This window comes from Halichoerus grypus, chromosome 5 (genome assembly GCF_964656455.1).
Source record: "Halichoerus grypus chromosome 5, mHalGry1.hap1.1, whole genome shotgun sequence".
In the NCBI taxonomy this organism is placed as follows: Eukaryota; Metazoa; Chordata; class Mammalia; order Carnivora; family Phocidae; genus Halichoerus; species Halichoerus grypus.
In genome coordinates, this window is record NC_135716.1 from 173,264,719 (window position 1) to 173,282,211 (window position 17,493).

The 17,493-nt window shown below is 50.9% G+C and overlaps 1 protein-coding gene across 7 annotated transcripts in view; it reads left to right on the plus strand.

Annotated features, from left to right (window-relative positions):
• The window catches only part of TMCO4 (transmembrane and coiled-coil domains 4), a 93,536-nt gene that overhangs the window by 12,447 nt on the left and 63,596 nt on the right, over positions 1 to 17,493 (plus strand). For 6 of the 7 annotated variants that reach the window (XM_078073731.1, XM_036115562.2, XM_078073732.1 and 3 more), the window contains 4 exons: positions 1,507 to 1,552; positions 2,354 to 2,531; positions 6,283 to 6,457; positions 7,092 to 7,119. In XM_078073731.1, coding sequence (XP_077929857.1) covers positions 2,362 to 2,531; positions 6,283 to 6,457; positions 7,092 to 7,119 — 373 coding nt within the window. In that variant the 5' untranslated portion in view covers positions 1,507 to 1,552; positions 2,354 to 2,361. The remainder of the gene's footprint in view (positions 1 to 1,506; positions 1,553 to 2,353; positions 2,532 to 6,282; positions 6,458 to 7,091; positions 7,120 to 17,493) is intronic. The other variant, XM_036115559.2, reaches the window with a different exon arrangement.

A 17,493-nucleotide genomic window follows, 5' to 3' on the forward strand; every position in this document is an offset into this window, starting at 1 on the left:
AAAAATTTTTATTGCTCAGCTGGATGAGAATGAATTTAGGGACCAAAGCCAGTGTGGAGTGTGGGTATTAGACTCGAAACCTCTTGATAATATGATGAGTGTTTAAGCAGAAGTGGTGGCCAAGAGCTCTGGCTTTGGGCTCCAGCCTGCCATTTACTGGCTGTGTGATTCGGGCCCAGTTACTTCTCCTCTGTTTGCAGACTGGACGTGATGGTAGTGCCTGGCTCATAGAGTCAGCTGAGACTGGGCGCGTTAACACTGCAGCCCCAGGGCCTGGCCCCCAGCGACAGGCACATAATGTTAGCTCTTGCCATTATGTGGGCACCTCTGCTATGTGGCAGGCACTGTGCTGAGCATTTCATTGATTTGTTTGTTGGTTTTTTAAAAAGATTTATTTATTGGGGTGCCTGGGTGGCTCAGTCGGTTAAGCGCCTGCCTTCGGCTCAGGTCATGATCCCAGGGTCCTGGGATCGAGCCCCGCATCGGGCTCCCTGCTCAGCCGGGAGCCTGCTTCTCCCTCTTCCTCTGCCTCTCCCCCTGCTTGTGAACTCTCTCTCTCTTTCTCTGTCAAATAAATAAATAAAATCTTTAAAAAAAAAAATAAAAAGATTTATTTATTTATGTATTTGAGAGGGAGTGTGCATGCATGTGAGCGAGCACGAGTGGGGGGAGTCAGATGCTTAACCGACTGAGCCACCCGGGCCCCGTGTTTGTTGATTGTTTAATGCATTTATTTCTTTAACAAACATTTATGTGGCATGAGTCCGATGCCAGGCTTTTTTCTAAGTGCTTTACAGATACTAACCCACATAGCTATGTCACTTGCTGCCAATCCAGGTCCTCCAGGCAGATACCGTTATAGTCCCATTGTCAGATGAAGAAGTGTAAGTGCAGGGAGGTTGAGTTGCCCAGGGCTCTATAGGTGCTTGGATTCATGCCCAGGTCTGTCTGGTCCTGAGCCTGCATTCATATCCATAATGCCCTGTGGTCAAGGAAGGTTCCCTTCCTAGTACTCACTCCTAGGACCCTTCCTGCCCCTTGGATGTCTGACTTGGCTTGGTCTGTTCCCTCCCCTGCTTTCCCTGCTTCCCCTTCTGCCCCTTGGAAAGAAGGAAAGAATAAAGGGAGGGGAAAAAGGAGAGCTCCCCCATCCCTTCCTTCTCTCCTTCCTTCCCTTCATTGAAGTGTAACATATATAGAGTACACAAATCTTTTTTTTTTTTTTTTTTTTGGTGGGAAACAAAGCAGTTTATTGAGTGATAGCAAAGTGATAGTACAAAGCTCCCAAGGAGGGAGGGGATCCAAGAGGATTGCCCTAGAGTACACAAATCTTAAGCCTTAAGCCTTAAGCTTGATGAATTTTTAAATATATTTATACCCATGTAATCACACTGGGTGGGACAGATACAGAACATTTCCATCATCCAGAAGCCTCACGGTGCCCCTTCTGAGCCAGTACTTACTGCCTTCCATGGGCAACCTCTCTTCCATCTTCTTTCACCCTAGATTGGTTCGACCTGTTCTTCAAGTTCATATGAACACAATTCCACAGGTAAGTATGTCTGCTTATCATTGTGCCTGTGGGGTTCGCTCATGTTGTTGTGGTTAGCCAGACTTCATCCTTTTTCACTGCTTTGTAATATTCCATGGTCTGAATATGGTGCAGTTTTTCCATTCCACTGTGGACAAACATGTGACTTGCTTCTGGTTTGGGACTATTGTGAATGGAGCGTTCATGTACATGCCCTCTGGTGGACATAAGTCCTCGTTTCTCAGGAGTAGAATTACTGGGGCATAGAAAAGACATACATTTAGCTTTAGTGGAAAATGTCAAACCATTTTCCAAAAGGCTGTACCACAAATACTCCCACCAGCAGCATGTGGAAGTTCTGTGTCCCTTTCCTCATCACCACTTAGTATTGTCAGACTTTTAATTTTAGCCATTCTGACGAGTAAGTAGCAGTGTCTCTTTGGAGCTTTAATTTATTTCTCTGATGACTACAATGTTGAACTTCATGTGCTTATTGGCCATTGGGTATCTTTTATGAAGTACCTGTTCAGGTGTTTTGCCCATTTTTGAATTTGCCTTATTTCTTTTTCTTCATGACTTATAGGGGTTGTTTATATACTAGGGTACAAATCCTTTGTTGATACACATTGAAATATCTACCCTAGTCCATGGTGTGTGTTTTCACTCTCTTGAAGATGATGAATAGCAGTTCTTAATTTGAATGAAGGTTCATTTATCAGCCTTTTCTTTCACGATTGGTAGTCATTGTGTCCCATTTAAGTAACTTTTACCTACCCCCGGTTGCATTTTTCAGAGATTTTTTTTTTTTTTTTTATCCTGCAGGGCTGGAAATGGCCACACAGGACAGATTGAGCCAGAGGCTGCCTCTGGTGGCCGAGCCGGCCGTGGAGGGGGATCCACATCTGCCCACGGGCCGCGAGCTGGCCGAGGCCAGCCGCTTTGCCTATGCCGCCCTCTGTGGCATCTCCCTGTCCCAGCTCTTTCCAGAACCTGAGCAAAGGTGAGTGCTCTTGTCTCACAGAGGGAATGTCATGCTTCTTCAAGGAGGCCATTATTAACAGCCAGGCCACCTACTGGGTGCTACCGGCAAAGGGGAGAAAGTCATTGTCCTTACCTTTAAAGCGTTCACAATCTGGGGGATAAGACATACCTCATTCAGTACTTACTCATTTCCCTACACCAAGCATTTTCTGAGCACCTACTGTGTGCCAGGTATGATTTAGAGTACATGGAAGGTATACATGAATGAGATGAATACAGACACTCCCTGCCCTCAAACAGAACACAGTCTAATGGGAGAAAAGATACTTATTCATGCATGCAACATGCATTTATTGAGCACCTACTCTATACTAGGTGTACTGCTGGGAGAAAAACAAGGCCTGGCTCCTGCCCTCTAGGGGCTTATAATCTGGGGTAGAGCACCCGAATAACTGACTACCATTACTAGAAGACAGGGTAAGTGCCTGGATGGGTTTAAACCAGGTGTCACAGGAACAAAAGATGGACAGGTTGAATGACACCAGGAGGAGGGGCGCACAGGTGAGACAGACTTTCCTCGGGGAGAACACAGTTGACTCAGGGACAGATTAGATGCTGTGGATGTTGCAGAGAGAGGAGCTCACTATGGCCCCAAAGCTCCAGGTGGTGGGCAGAGCTAGAAGGACAGAAATACCATTACTGTGACAGGAAACAACAGATGGGAGCAGGAAAAGACAGGAAGTTTTTGGGTCTGCGGTATTTTCAAGACTTACCCCAAAAACGTCCCCCATGAGTAAACTTTCCCACGCCTTAGATCTTACCTGGGTTTTTATTTGTTTTGTTTGTCTTTTCATCTCTCCCACTGGATTGAATACTTGAGCGTATTCATCTCCTTGGGCGTCATCTCCAGGAAGCCTTCCCAGACCCTCCCCAAGCCCCAGACCAGGGTGTTTCTCCAGCCATATGTTCAGCGACCCAGCCCTGCAGCCACCATGCTGCCCTGCAGCTCTTCCCACACCCACCACCCCTCCAGTTTGGGCTCCTGGAGGGCGGGAGCTGCCTTGTTCACCTGTGAGCCCCTAGAGTCTCTGGCACAGCTCGGTGTACCCCACAAACCGGTACATGGTGGGGGAAGACCTTTGTGTACTTTGTTTCCATAAACAAATGTCCATGAGCCTGCACTGTGTGCCAGGCCTGTGCTGAGCACCTCCTGGGAGGGCACATAGAGAAGCGAGTCATTGTCTTGTGTGCCCCCCGCCCCGCAAACACACACACATCTGGGTACCACTGTAAGCCCACGTGCTCCTGCCCGGCCGGAAGCCCGGAAGCATTTGCCCTGGGGTGTTTCCTTCCTGAAAGTTTCCCTTTCAGAAGGCCAATTCATTCCACGTGGTTGATCTCTGTGTTCTTAGGCCCAAAACACATTTGAAAAACAATTTTGATCATGTTACAACTCAGATAGGCCATTGGTTTCAGTAATCTTTAGAAGGCACCCTGTGGACGTTTTTGTTCCACACAGGACATGAAAGCAAGCCTTTTTTAATGTATTTCGTATCTGAGCCATAAACGTCGCAGATGCCATTCCCTACAATTAACTCTGTTTATTAAATGTGGAGAAATTATGGGGGGGGAGCAGGGGACGGCACGTGTGTTCTGTGAAGGGCCAGGTGCCTTAGGCTCACAGGCCATGTAGCTTTTGTAGTAGTCAGAGGATGGGTGTGGCTGTGTTCCAATAAAACTTTATTGGAACAAAAGCAGGCTGCAGGCCCACTCCGGCCCACATGGGTAGTTTGCCAGCCCCTGGCGAGTAGGAGGAGCTTTGGACTCAGGATGAGAAACCCTGGATTTCGGGTGAGGTTTTTCCCCTTCCCAGCGCCGAGACCCTTGATTTAACCTCTGCAGCCAGGTGCTCCATCAGCAAGTGGGGGCCAGGATGCAAGGGAATGTTTGGTGCACCTGCTTAGCGCCCGGCGCTTGGTGAGCGCCCAGGCAGGTAATCACTGAGGAGGAGCAGTGTCTGTTGTGGTTAAGCAAGACCTCTGGTGTCATGGAGATAGATGAACCCTAGACCTGTCACTTCAGCTCTCTGGGGCTGCCTTTCCTTATCTCTAGATGGGGGTAAAAATAACACCTCCCTCTCTGGTGGGGGTGTGGTGAGAAGTAAATGAGTCGGTGTGAATAAAGCACTTATCTGGCCCAGAGGCTGACAGATCATTGCTTTGTGATTGTCATTTGTTATCATTGTTGCTGCTGATTTTCACCCATTTTGGCTAAACCAGCAAGCACATTAGAAGCAATTCCCAAAGCCCTGCGGTCTAGAACACTGTTTGTTATGTAATCTGTTGCTGTATTGCCACTTTATGTACGTATTCATTAATTCATTAATTCATTCGTTCATTTATTTTTTTTTAAGATTTTATTTATTTATTTGACAGAGTGAGCGAGAGAGAGCACAAGTAGGGGGAGCTGAAGAGGGAGAGGGAGAAGCAGACTCCCCACTGAGCAGGGAGCCCGATTCCTCAACTAACTGAGCCATCTGGGCACCCCTCATTTCTTCATTGAAAGAAACGCATATATAGTGCTTTATATGGGCCAGATTTTGTTCTAAGTACAAGGACAAATGTTAACATAATCCTTTCAGCGACCTGTGAAATGGGTTTCTTCATTATCGCCACCATTTTATAGATGAAGAAACTGAGGCACAGAGAGGTTGAGTAACTTGTCCAAGATCACACAGGTAGTGGCAGTGCTGGGACTGGAACCAGAGTCTGTGCTCTTGACCCCTCCTCTCTTATGATGAGATGCTTTTCTACATCCAAGATTTTTTTCCTGGACACAGGGCCAGGCCATGCCCTCGTTGACCGTAAGTAATGTTTAGCTCACTAAGTCATTCCCTGCATCCGTCCACACCCACATAACCGCCCCGGGGTTATCCCGGTAGATTGCCACGGGGCAAATGATAATAACTGTACTAGCAGTAGCTAACATTTATTGGGGGTTATCAGGTGCCAGGCCCTATTACAATGTCACTTAATCTTTCTATCCAGTCTCTGAGGCATATCCTGTTATCGTCCGCATTTTATAGCAGAGGAAAACCAGGCTAAGAGAGGTGAAGTACGGGCATGAAGACAGTCACCGAGGGAGCCAGGACTCCCCCCGGGCCCTGGACGTCAGAGCCCGACTCTGAAACCTCTTCTCCATTGCCTTCCCTTGGTCACCTTAGAAATAAAAGTCGGGAGGCCAGCCGACATTCCCTGGGCATCTCCTACAGGCTCTGCTCTGGGGGCTTCATGTGCACTGTCCCGTTGAATCCTCAAACAGCCTAATGAGGTTGGTCTCTTAAATGCATTTGCAGATAGGGAAACTGAGGCACGGGGAGGTCAGTTTACTTGGCAGTGTGCTGCGTTGCTCAGATGTCCCTTTGGCAACGGCCTCCTCCCGCTGCAGAGAGGGCTGCCTCGGCTGAGCAGAGCCACCTTGCCCACGCTTCCGCTCCCCTCCCCCGGCGTGTCACGCGGCCCGAGGGTGTGTGCGTCCCGTGCCTGTGTCCACCCTGCCGTGAGCTTCTCACCCGACGTGGTGTCTTGCACCTCTGGTTCCGCAGCCCCTTAGGTGTCTGGCTGTCCGTCTTCTTCTGTGGGCCACCGTCACCGTGGTTTCCGTACGTGCTGGCTGTTCCCACCTGTGACCGCATCTGACCTGCACTTCCCAGCAGCCTTGTGAGACCTGTTCTGGAAGCCTTGGGCATCTAAGGCACGTCTGTCTTTCAGCTCCTTCTGCACAGAGTTTGTGGTGGGCCTCGTGAAATGGCTGGAGTTGCCCGAAGCCGTCTTGCCAACCATGACTGCTTTTGCCAACGGCCTGGGAGGCGAAGGCGCAGACGTGTTTGCTCCGATTTTATTGAAGGACCCCATCTTGAAGGACGACCCATTGGTGATCATTCAGGTACACCCACCACCCAGGGGGCGGCTTCTGGGGAAAGGAGAACAAAGTCAGTCTGAAAATCGCTTCTAGTGGGGTGGTGTAGTTGAAAGATCAAATATTTTGGGGCACCTGGGTGGCTCAGTCAGTTGAGCGTCCGGCTCTTGGTTTTGGCTCAGGTCCTGATCTCAGGGTCCTGGGATCGGGCCTCACCTCGGGCTCCACACTCAGTGCAGAGTCTGCTTGTCCTTCTCCCTCCCCCTCTGCTCCTCCACCCCCACTCAATCATGCTGTCTCTCTCTCTCTCTCAAATAAATAAAATTTTCAAATAAATAAATAAATAAAATATATCATTATAATATCACAGGATGATGATCATAGCTAATAGTAAATTATCGTATTGAATATTTACCATTGATTTAATGTAATACTTACATGGTGCTTATTATGTACCTTACAAATACTAACTCACTTAATTCTCAAAGCAACTTTATGAGCGTAAGTAGGTAGTATGATCCTCCCCTTGTTATAAATGAGGAAACTGAGCCACAGAGAGGTTAAGTGACTTGTTCGGAGTCATGCAGCTGACAAGTGGCTCAGCCAGGAGCAGGCTAATTACCTATCAACATATTGCTAATTCCTGTTATTTTTTCCCCAGGACCTTCTGAGCTTCTCACTCAAGGATGGTGAGTTGATTTTTCTAAGTTCTATGAATTTTTAAAGTTCTGTAAATTTGGGGTGCTCATCTTGACACTTGGCCAATAAAGCCAGGGATGGGTGTTACCACCTGTGGGACCATCCCCCATGGTCTTTTTAGTGCAGGGAAAGAAAGGGAACCCTGTGTAGTCAGGGAGCCAGTGAGCCCCTCGTTCGTGCCAAACACCATTGGGGCTCCGTAGCCATTATTTCAACTCTCCTCACAAGGTCCGGTGGTTTTACCTGCTAAGTAGCTCTTGAATCTGGTCCCTTCCCTGGCTGCACCCACCGCCCTGGTCTGAGCCATCATCACCCACTCCTGGATGACGGCAGGGGTGTCCTCACTGTTCTTCCTGCCCCCACTCTGGCCAGCAGTTTGGTCTCCGCACGGCAACTCGGTGATCTTTCCAGAGGCACGTGGGACGATGCTGGCTCCCGGCTCCGTCCCCACGTGACTCCCCCTGCCCTCAGGAGGGTGGCCCGCGTGGGCTGGCCCCGGCCCCAGCCCCACCTCTTCTCTCAGCACACCCCTTCCCGCTCTCCACGCCAGCCTCCCTCCCCGAGTGCCTGTGCTTCCGTGGACTTCGCAGGTGCCCTTCCCCTGCCCACAGAGCGTCCTGCTCCTCTTGCCCTCCTCCCTCCACTCAGGCAGCACTTCCCTGGGGAAGCCTCTGGCCTCTGCCTGGGATGCTCGTCCCAGCACCATGAGGCCATGGCTGTGGTTGAACAGTTACCGGATTCTTTGCGGGCTTCCCCTCCACACCGTAGCTCCAGGCAGGCAGCACTACATCTGGTTTCCTTCACCGTGTGTTTCTAGTCCCTAACCCAGCACCTGGAACATAGTACATACTCAGTAGATATCTGATGAACGAATTAACGAGATAGATCTTATTGCCCTGTTTTGTGGATGAGGAAGTCGGCTCAGAGAGGTTAAGCAATTTACCCAAGGATGCACAGTAAGTGGCAGTGTGGGATTCCACCTACTTTCTTTCCTGTGGCTGTCGTAACAAATTACCGTACGCGGGGAAGCTTGAAGCCACAGAAAGGTATTCCCTCACAGCTTGGGAGGCCCAGATTCAGGAAGCAAGGTGTCAGCAGGATCTCGCTCCCTCAAGGCTGTAGGGGAGAATCCCTCTTGCCTCTCTCTGGGCATTCCTCAGCCTGCAGCCGCGTCTCTCTAGTCTCTGCCTTCGTCGTCCCGTGGCCTGCTCCTCCCTTTCCTCTCCTCCCTGTACCTCTGTAAGGACCTCGTACAGGGCGGCCTCATCCAGAGCCCTTTAATTTAATTATATCTGCAAAGACCCTCTTTCCAAATAAGGTCATCTTCCCAGCTTCCAGGATGTGGCTGTATCGTTTTGGGGAGTCACCATGCAACGCACTGCAGCGCCCAGGGTGTCCCACATGAGACCGCTACGGGGCTCCCTCACGAGTACCTCCCTGCCCCCCATAGCTCCGCATCCGTTTGTCCCCACCCCTCTCTGCGTGGGCCCCCCTGTCATTGTGTGTGTGGCTTCTTCTATTCCCTGTGCTGGCGAGAGGTTTTGGCACGAAGACCCCCGATGTTTATTCTGATGGCAGGGAGGAGAGGCACAGAATTGCAAGTGAAATCCCAACAGCCTCCAAACCATCGCATGGGAAAAAGGTTATACCTTTATGAAAAATTACGTAGGGAAAGTTGCACCAGCCCCTTGGAACCCCGGCTCGTTGGGGAGTGGAGGGGCGGGAGGAGGAGGAAGAACAGGATTACGAGAACAGGAAGAGCAGGTGCATGAACATAGGCAGGAAAGAGCCCACAGGGGAAAGTCCCTGGGGCAGTAGCCCAGGGGGCTGGGCTTTGGGCCCGTTGGCGGCCTTGGGCAGGTGAGCTGGGGAAGGGAGCAGGATGCATTTCACCTGGGCAGACTCTAGGAGGCGTCCCCATCAGCCCAGTGTGAGGAAACGCCACCTCAACGAGGGAGCAGAGATCTGGGGGTGAAGAGCTGACCCAGGAGTCGTTCTGATGGAAGAGACGGCAGGATCCCTGACAGACCAGATAGAGGGAATGCAGGAGAGGAGTAGGAGTGATGTCTCAGCTCTGGAAGTCTGGTTGCCTGATGCCAGTTGCCAGGGTGTTGGGATCCACCTGATGTTTGTCTTGAGTGACCCTTTCATGCAAAGTGGGTGGTTCAGGGACCCTAAGAGAGAAGGGCACTGGGACCTCCTCCAGCCCTACACAAGAGGTCATAGGGACTGTCTTCCCATGCATGCCTGCTCATAAAGCTGTGTTCAGCATGGTCAACGTCCACGAGGGTGGCAGGGTGCACAGGTCACTGCACCTTGGGGCTTCTGATTATGAGACTAACACATTGTCATTTTTATTTTTTAAAAAGAAAGAACCTTAAGTCCTTGCTCTTCACAGTATGGTCCGTAGACGAGCAGCATCAACATCCGGGAGCTTTGTTAGAAAGCCAGACTTCCGGGCCCCACCCACACCTCCTGAATCAGAATCTGCTCATTGACCAGACCCCCCAGGCGCTTCCTTGATAGTCTGAGAAGTGCGGCTCTCAGGCTCAAAACCCAATGTATATTTTTGGCCCTGTTCTACCCAAAGTATTTTCACTGCCTATCTCAGAGCTGAATGGGACCTCAGGGATGATCTGCTGAGCCCCTGCGCTCAGGCAGGCATGGCGTTAAGTAATTACTCCCGTTTGCTGTTGAGGCTTGCCCCAGGAAGTGGCAGAGATGGTCTGAGAACATTGCCCAATCGTAGCACTTTTTTTTTTTTTTTTTAACAGAAGTAAGGGAGGAATAATCCTGTCTGATGCTCCTGGACACTCATAGAGTCAGGGGTTGAGTTTGCACGGAGGTCTGAGACTCCAGTAGCTAGAGAGTACAGACACGCTCACGTTATAATCCTGTAACAACAAAGCCATGTGTTACTGGGCGCTCACTGTGGGCCTGGCCCGCGGCTGAGGGGCCGCACAGGCATGGAGCCCACTCAGCCCCCTGCGGGCGGTTGGGGCTATAGATCCGAGATGCAGGGTCCCAAGGGCATCTTGGATGAGCCTCTCATTTTTCCAGGTGGAGAGGGGAAGGGGCTTTCCCTGAGACACACAGCGCTAGAAGCAGACTGGGAGTCAGAACCTGGTCTCTGGCCTCCGAGGCCAGCGCTTTGTCCCATTGCCTTATCACCGGGTAGGAGGGGCAGCTGTCCCAGTGAGCCTGCCTCTGCCTCAGTTTCTCCCTTTCCTTACCTGGAGAGCCATGTTCATCTTACCCCCTGCCCCCCACCCACAAACCACAAACCACAAATCCTCCTGAGCCCTCTTGAGCAACTAGGACACAACCTAGCCCTCTCTGCTGTGGGGGACCTCGGCCTGGTTCTCGCAGAACAATTGGAGTGGGTTTAAAACGGCGTGTCTCATGTCACCACCTGGTACTTTGTGCCCTCCCAGGGGCATTCTCTGAGCAGCACTGAAACCATTATTATCTGATAGCCTCCCCAGATCCCTGCGGCTTTAGCCGCACAGGGACCCCACAGGGGCAGGTGCTAGGGCTCCAGAAGGCCTATAGAGGTCAGGGGTGGGTGGATCCTCAAACCATCTAGACCACCCTCTCAGCGCATAGATGGGAAAATGAGGCCCAGAGGTGGGCCTGGCTTGCCAGTAATTGTCACGTCCAACTCTTTATCCATATTCATGAAGAACCAGGGACCAAGAAGTGGGGGCATGTGGGGAGTCAGCCTGCCCGGGTGTTAAAAGTCAAGCTCCACTTTGGCAAGTTACTGAATGGTTCTGTGCCTCGGTTTCTCACGTATCAAATGGGAATAACAGTAGTCTTTACCTTAGAGGGCAGTGGTGAGGATTAAATGGGATACACCATGCAGAGTGCTCCTAACAGAGCACATGAGTGCTGCTCATGTATGGTGATGGTTAGAGGTAAAGTGGCAAAGCCCTGTGAATCAGAAAACCTGGATACTCATCCTGTCTCTGACACTCTCTCGTTGTGTGACCTTGGTCAAGTCACTTAACCTCTCTGAACTGCAGCATCAAATCCAAATAAGGGGCAAGAGACAGATACTCCTTAAAAACAAAAAACAAACAAAAAACCTGTCTAGGACCCAGCATTCATCCATGTCACGTGGGGCCGGTTTATTTGTAGTCGATAATCTTTGTAAGTTATTCTAGTTGCCCTCCTAGGTCCTGTGAATTGCTGCATGGTATATAATCCTCAGGTCAACTGCGAAGGAAGGTAATATTACCCCCATGGACAGGGGAGGAGGTCTGGCTCAGGAGGTTAAATAAGTAGCCCAGGGTTCCCTTTCAAAGTAAGTTTCAAAATTCCATGTAAGGCAAAGTGAATGTTACCGTGAGCTCTGCACTGCTGTCCAGGCAACTTCACCCGAATCACAGGGCTCGCCCTCTGGACTCTGAATCCAAAGATAACATCAACTCCAAGCCACGGAACTGAAGGAGGTGCATGCCACATGGGACAGCTGTCTTACTGCAAACTTGACTCCACTTTGTGCCCTGGTCTTTATTACTGAATTGCAAACCCTACCTCCCTGATGAATCAGAAAAGTTTGAGATATTGGTGTTCTGACATGGTGAAATTGCACACACTGGGTTTTCTGTCAGCATCCCTGAGACTCATGCAACCTCTCATCAGTATCAAGACTGACTGGTTCATCAGTCAGCCAGAACCAAGCACCCACTGTGCACCAGATCCTGTGGGAAGCCCTGGGAGTAATTCTCATCATAGCTGATGCCCCTTGAGGGCCCACTATGTGCCGGCCTTGAGCCAAATGCTTTATACTCATTCATTTAAACCCCACAGCGACCCTAGTATGCAGATGCCATTACTGTTTCCATTTTATGAAAGAAGAAACCGTAGCACAGAGAGGGAAATGACGTGCCCAAGGTCACACAGCTACAAAGTGGTGGGGCCGGGATGCAAACACAGGCAGTGTGGTTCCAGAATCTTCTCTTAACTACTGCTATGCTTCCCACGTGCATAGAAAGTGATAAAAGACCTCCTCCTTTTAGCTGACTTTAAGGAGATTTGACAAGGTCAGAACAAAGTAGGGGCCCCAGGTGGCAGGAGCGGAGGAGCAAGAAGGCGGAGCTGAAGGAGGGTCCCAGAAGTGGCCCCTCTACTCCCATGACCACCGGTCCTGAAGGAACCTTGTCACCATCTTCATGCCCTTATTGTCCCCCTAAAATACAAGCCAGTGGGAGAAAAGGCAGGAGTCATGCCTGAAACAATCTAAGTTCAATTCCTGCCATGTTGGGGGGGGGTCCATCCTCAGAGTCCCATTGCCCCAGCTGTGTTCTGCCTTGCAAAGTGAAGACACTAAGCAGACATAAAAGCTTAAACCCAGTGCCGAGTGGTGGCCAGGGTGGGGTGGGGTTGGAGTAAGGCGTAGATTCTTCATATGCAGAAAAGCTCACTTAGAGTGAAAAATGGGGATAGATATTTTAAATTTTCTAAAAGTTGGTCAATTGAGGGACGGTGGTAGAGCAGGCTGGGTGACAGTTGTGTGAATACAGCCTGAGAAGTGTGTCCTCAGACCCTAGGGGGAGAAGTAAAAAAGAGTCCCTGGCCTTCCTGACACTAGCAGGGTGGTACCAGCAGCCCGGGTTTCTTAGCCAGGGTCTTAGCCTAAGGATCAAGGAGGTGTCAGAATCTACTATGAAAAGAGCAACATTAGCCAACCTTTACTGAACAGGTACGGCATCCCAGGTGTTGGCCAGGCTCTCATGGGCGTCCTCCTATTTCATCTCAACAAAAGCCAGATTAAGAAAATATTCTTGTGTCCATTTTACAGACAAAGAAACTGAGATTCAGAGAGGTCAAGATACTTGCCTGAAGCTATTCAGCTAGGTAGCTGAGAATTCAAACCCAGTCTGTGTGACAACAAAGGTGAAGCTTCTGCCCCTGGGCTCCCTTTCTTTGGCCTAGGGGGTGGCCCCCAAAGGGAAGGGAGTGACCATGAACTCTTCCCAAAGGTCTGGGATCCTGCTGCTCTGTAGGAAGTACAAGGTCAGCCTTGGGCCCGCCATATGGCTCTACACTTGGAGATGGGGCCATACTGAGAACAGAGGCTGGTTCAGTGCCTTGCAATGAAGATTATACCACCCCCTTCCCAGGGGGATGCATTTGAAAATGTGGGGAGAGTGGGGTTGTTCACATGACACCTGAGGTGCAACTGGTGTTTAGTGCCAAGCTCCAGGGGTGCCGCGCATCCTTCGATGCATAGGACAGCCCTGGACAGTGAAGGACAGGATGCAATAGCAGATGCTGGTGGAGGGAAGAGCCCAGAAGTGTTGGTTCTGGCCCCTGCTCTGTCATGAACATAGCGGGTGACTTCGGACACACCCCCTTGCTCTTCCTAAGCCAGAGGGACCAGTTGGGCACCAGGGGCTTCTGCAGCATGGGGTTGTATGTCTGGGGCGGGCACCCGGGCTATCCAGTAGTTATGTGGGGCTGGTGCACTCCTGCCCCCTGGTGGCAGAGCTGAGATCCTTAGGTTCTCCCCGCCCCATCACCACCAGCCCCACCAAGATTTTCCAAAGAACAGGGTGACCTGTCTTGTGGACCATAAGCTAGGCCTGTGGCTGGAATTGTGTGTGCACACCACATACCCCTGAACACAGAAAATAGGATTCGCTGCTGACCACATGGGATTGTTCTGGAACCCTCAAACTCACTCAAGAGTCAATCTGCCTTTAAGAGACAGCCACACCGGACTGGACAGAGATGTTGACATCAGATAGTCCTGGCTTGTTATCCGAGCTCCCCCACTCTCTCAGCTGAGTGACTTAGAAAGTTTCTCTGCACCTGTTCTTCCCTCTTGAGCAAAGCCAAGCATTGTCATACCAAGCTCCTAAGACCGTTGGGAGGATGAGCAATCAGTCGCACGGGCTAACTCCTCTGGTGATGCCTGGCACTTAGTAGGAGCGCCACAGACCACGGTTTTCCTTCCTGCAGAGACAGCACAGGGGATCTCGATCACGCCCCCGCCTCCGGGCATGAGGGTGCCCAGACCTTCTCAGACCAGGAAGCACTAACCTGCTTGCCCACTGTTGTGTTTCTCAGAGTGGGGACCACCTGCTTCAGAATCACGTAGGGAGCTTGTGAAAAGTACAGATTCCCGAGCCCCACGCCAGGCCTGAGTGCGGGGCCGGGGAATCTGAATTTTCACGAGCTCCCCTGTGACCTCCCATTGTGGGTCTCAACCCTACATCGCATCATCTGGATTCACGTGCGCAGTGACTTGTAGACTCTGGTCTCCTGAGGTCGATGAAAGATAGGGCAGAGGCTGCTTTGGAGCTGTTTCAAGTCCAAGTCACCTTGGACTTTTGAAGTTTCCTCCCGGGGGGTGGGATAGGGAACAGACACCCAGAGACTGACCCTTAGATCTCTGAGCTGGAAGGGACCTCGGGAGACCAGTTTCTCTGGCCTTGGTCCTTTGGGTGGGTTTCCAGAAATGCCGGCCCAGGCTCTGGACTGGGATCTGAGCAGTCCTCAGGAGTAGCAGGGGCGACCTTGTGTGCCCACTGCCCACTGCTGGGCAGGCTGGGGAAGATCAAGGCCTGACCCAGATTCAAGGGGAGGCCAGGCGGGAGGAGCGGAAGCCAAAAGCAATATGTGAGTTTTGCCGCCTCAGCCACGGTTCCCATGTCCTGGGCAGGGCCAAGGGCACAGCCTCTGCAGTCGGACCATCCACTTCACCACCCACCAGATGGGTGGCCCAGGGCAAGTGACCCAGCCGTCTCTGTCTCTGTGTCCTTTCTGGATTGAATGAGATATGACAGCAGCTGCCTGCTGCGGTGGCTGTGAGGATTCAGGGAACCGGTACATGCGGAGGGCAGCACCACGTCTGGTTTCGAGGAGGCAGGGCATAAATGAAGCTTCCAGTATTGATATGAGTATTAATCATAGGGTGTTTCTGCTGGAAGGAGATACAAATCTTATCCAGCATAATTATTCTCCCCTATTTTGGACCACTCCCAACAGAGATCCGTTCATTCATTCATTCCTACAAATAGTCTATTCTTTACTCTTACAAAGATAATTACACATCTGCTTTGTTTTGGGCACAGACCTGGATGCTAGGACTGTACAGTGAATTTGGAGCTTCTATTCCAGAGGGGGAAACATCATAAACAGGTCGGCCAATGTAAAAATCAATTTTTAAAAGGTGATAAGAAAATACCTCCTGATAAGGGAGTAGAAAGCAGTGGAGTCAGGGAGGACTTCTCAGAGGCGGTGACGTTTGAGGAAGAAACTGAGTGATAAACAGATCCAAGAGAGGGTATTTGAGGCGTTGTCAAGACTTTGACATTTAAAAGTAACTCGTCACTGTACGAGATGACCTTACCCAGAGGAGGAGAGAGGCCTTACCCAGCAAACCCAGTGTCTCCCTTGTCCCTGGGGATGCAGGGCTCAGAGAGTACTAGAAAGAGAGAATAAGTCTCAGCTGGCGGTGGGAGGAGAAATGGGTGGGCATATCAGAGAACCTGGCAGACAAGGGAGAGTTTCAGTTAGTTACTGAGCCAACACATCTTACTAATTGCTGGGCATCATCCTGGGCACTGGGAGACAACAAGGAGCAAAGCAGAAGTTTCTGCCGTCATGGGTCTGACAGTCTGGTGGGGAGAGCCAGACAGTCAAGCTCTTCACAGATACAATAGTGGTAGGAACCACAAATGGGATGGCGTGACCAGCGGTGGGCTGCTGTACTTTAGAGGCCGATGACTTCTGTAAGGAGATAAAATTTGTGACCCGACTGATGAGAAGGGACCAGCCAGGCAGAGCTCTGGGGGAGGAGCCTTCTAGTTAGAACAGCAAGTGCAAAGGCCCTGGGGTGGGAAAGAGCTTGGCTTCTTGGTGGGCCAGGTACTGGTGCGTGAAACAGGGATCAGGGGAAAGTGATGGGGGAGAGGGTGGTGGGAAGGGGCCAGGTGATGTCCAGCCTTATGGACCACGGGAAGAAATGTGCATTTTATTCTGAGTGCATTGGGAGAGTTTTTAGTTGGGCAGAGAGCACGATCAGCCATATGACTTTGCCCCTCTGACTCTGGGCGACACATAGAGTGCTGGCATGCGTGAAAGATGAGAACCAGGGTGATGGCCGGTAGTTGAAGAGGGAAGGTGGTCACAGTGGCCGTGGCAGGCAATGGGAGTGGAGTGCCGGGATCTGACTCAGGATACATTTTGAAGGTGCAACTGACAGCATTAGCATTGGCTGGTGGATTGGATGTTGGAGTAGGGCAACCAGAAAAACCAGGAACAATGCCCAGGCTCTTGACCGGAGCTCCGCAACAGGATAGTCAGCCCCTTGAGTGAGTTGGCCAACCTGGCAAGTTGGCGGTAGAGCCAGGACCAGAAAACCCCAGTATCGGGGTCGCCTCAGACTCATGCCCCTCCCCCACCACCTACCATCTGCCTCATATAGGACCTCAGCTCCAAGTCCAGCAGCCTGGCCACCAGTGACCCTTACACATTCCAGAACCCCGTGCCTGAGTATACATTGGGAGCTGACCACCTGTCTACCTGGCAACCTATATTCCAGAAGCTGAATCACAGGAGCTTTAACCAGCAGAGTATGAATTCACAGCTAATTATAATTGCCACCAATTAATCACCATGGCCAAGGCTGGCTGGCTTTCCACAGCTCAACTATCACCTGGATGCAATAGTCTGTGAGAGCGGGGAGCTCCTTCATGAAGCTTTAAGTGACCGAGTAATCCCGAGATAAGATGTGTCTACTCCCCAGCACGCAGACAGTTGCAGTCAAGGACAGGGGGGCAAACACTGCCAGTTCGCAGCTCGCTGAGTGCTCTATGCCAGGAAGGAACTGGTTTATCCTGCAGAAGCTGAAACTTCAAACTTCAGGACTTTGGAGGGCCGTGCATGGTGAAGGCTAGCCGCTGCTCTTTTAGTATAATGTAATTGCCCACGTTGCGGGTGCCCAGCAGAGGAGTCTAATGCCGTAACGTTCATTAGGGGCCTGTTGTGGACCGGGAGTCCTCTCCTCAAACCTTTGTGAGGTGACTCTCACCATTTCCACTTTCTACCCAAGCAAGGGTGAGCTGTTTGCCCAGGGTTCGACACACAAACAGGATCCCTCCCCAAGTCCGTCAAGTTATTCATTGAACATTTGTTCTTTGTGGCAAGCACCATTCTGAGAACTAAAGATAGAACAATGACTACCCTTATAAGATTGCCCTTATAAAGTTTGTATTTCAGGAGGAGAGACCAACAAAAGTAAACGAGGATGTCAGAGCTGGTGAGCTCTGTGAGGAACAAAAGTCAGGGAAAAGGGACAAAGAGCAATAGGGTGATGGTCAGGAGGGCCTCTCTGGGCAGGAGGCTTTGAA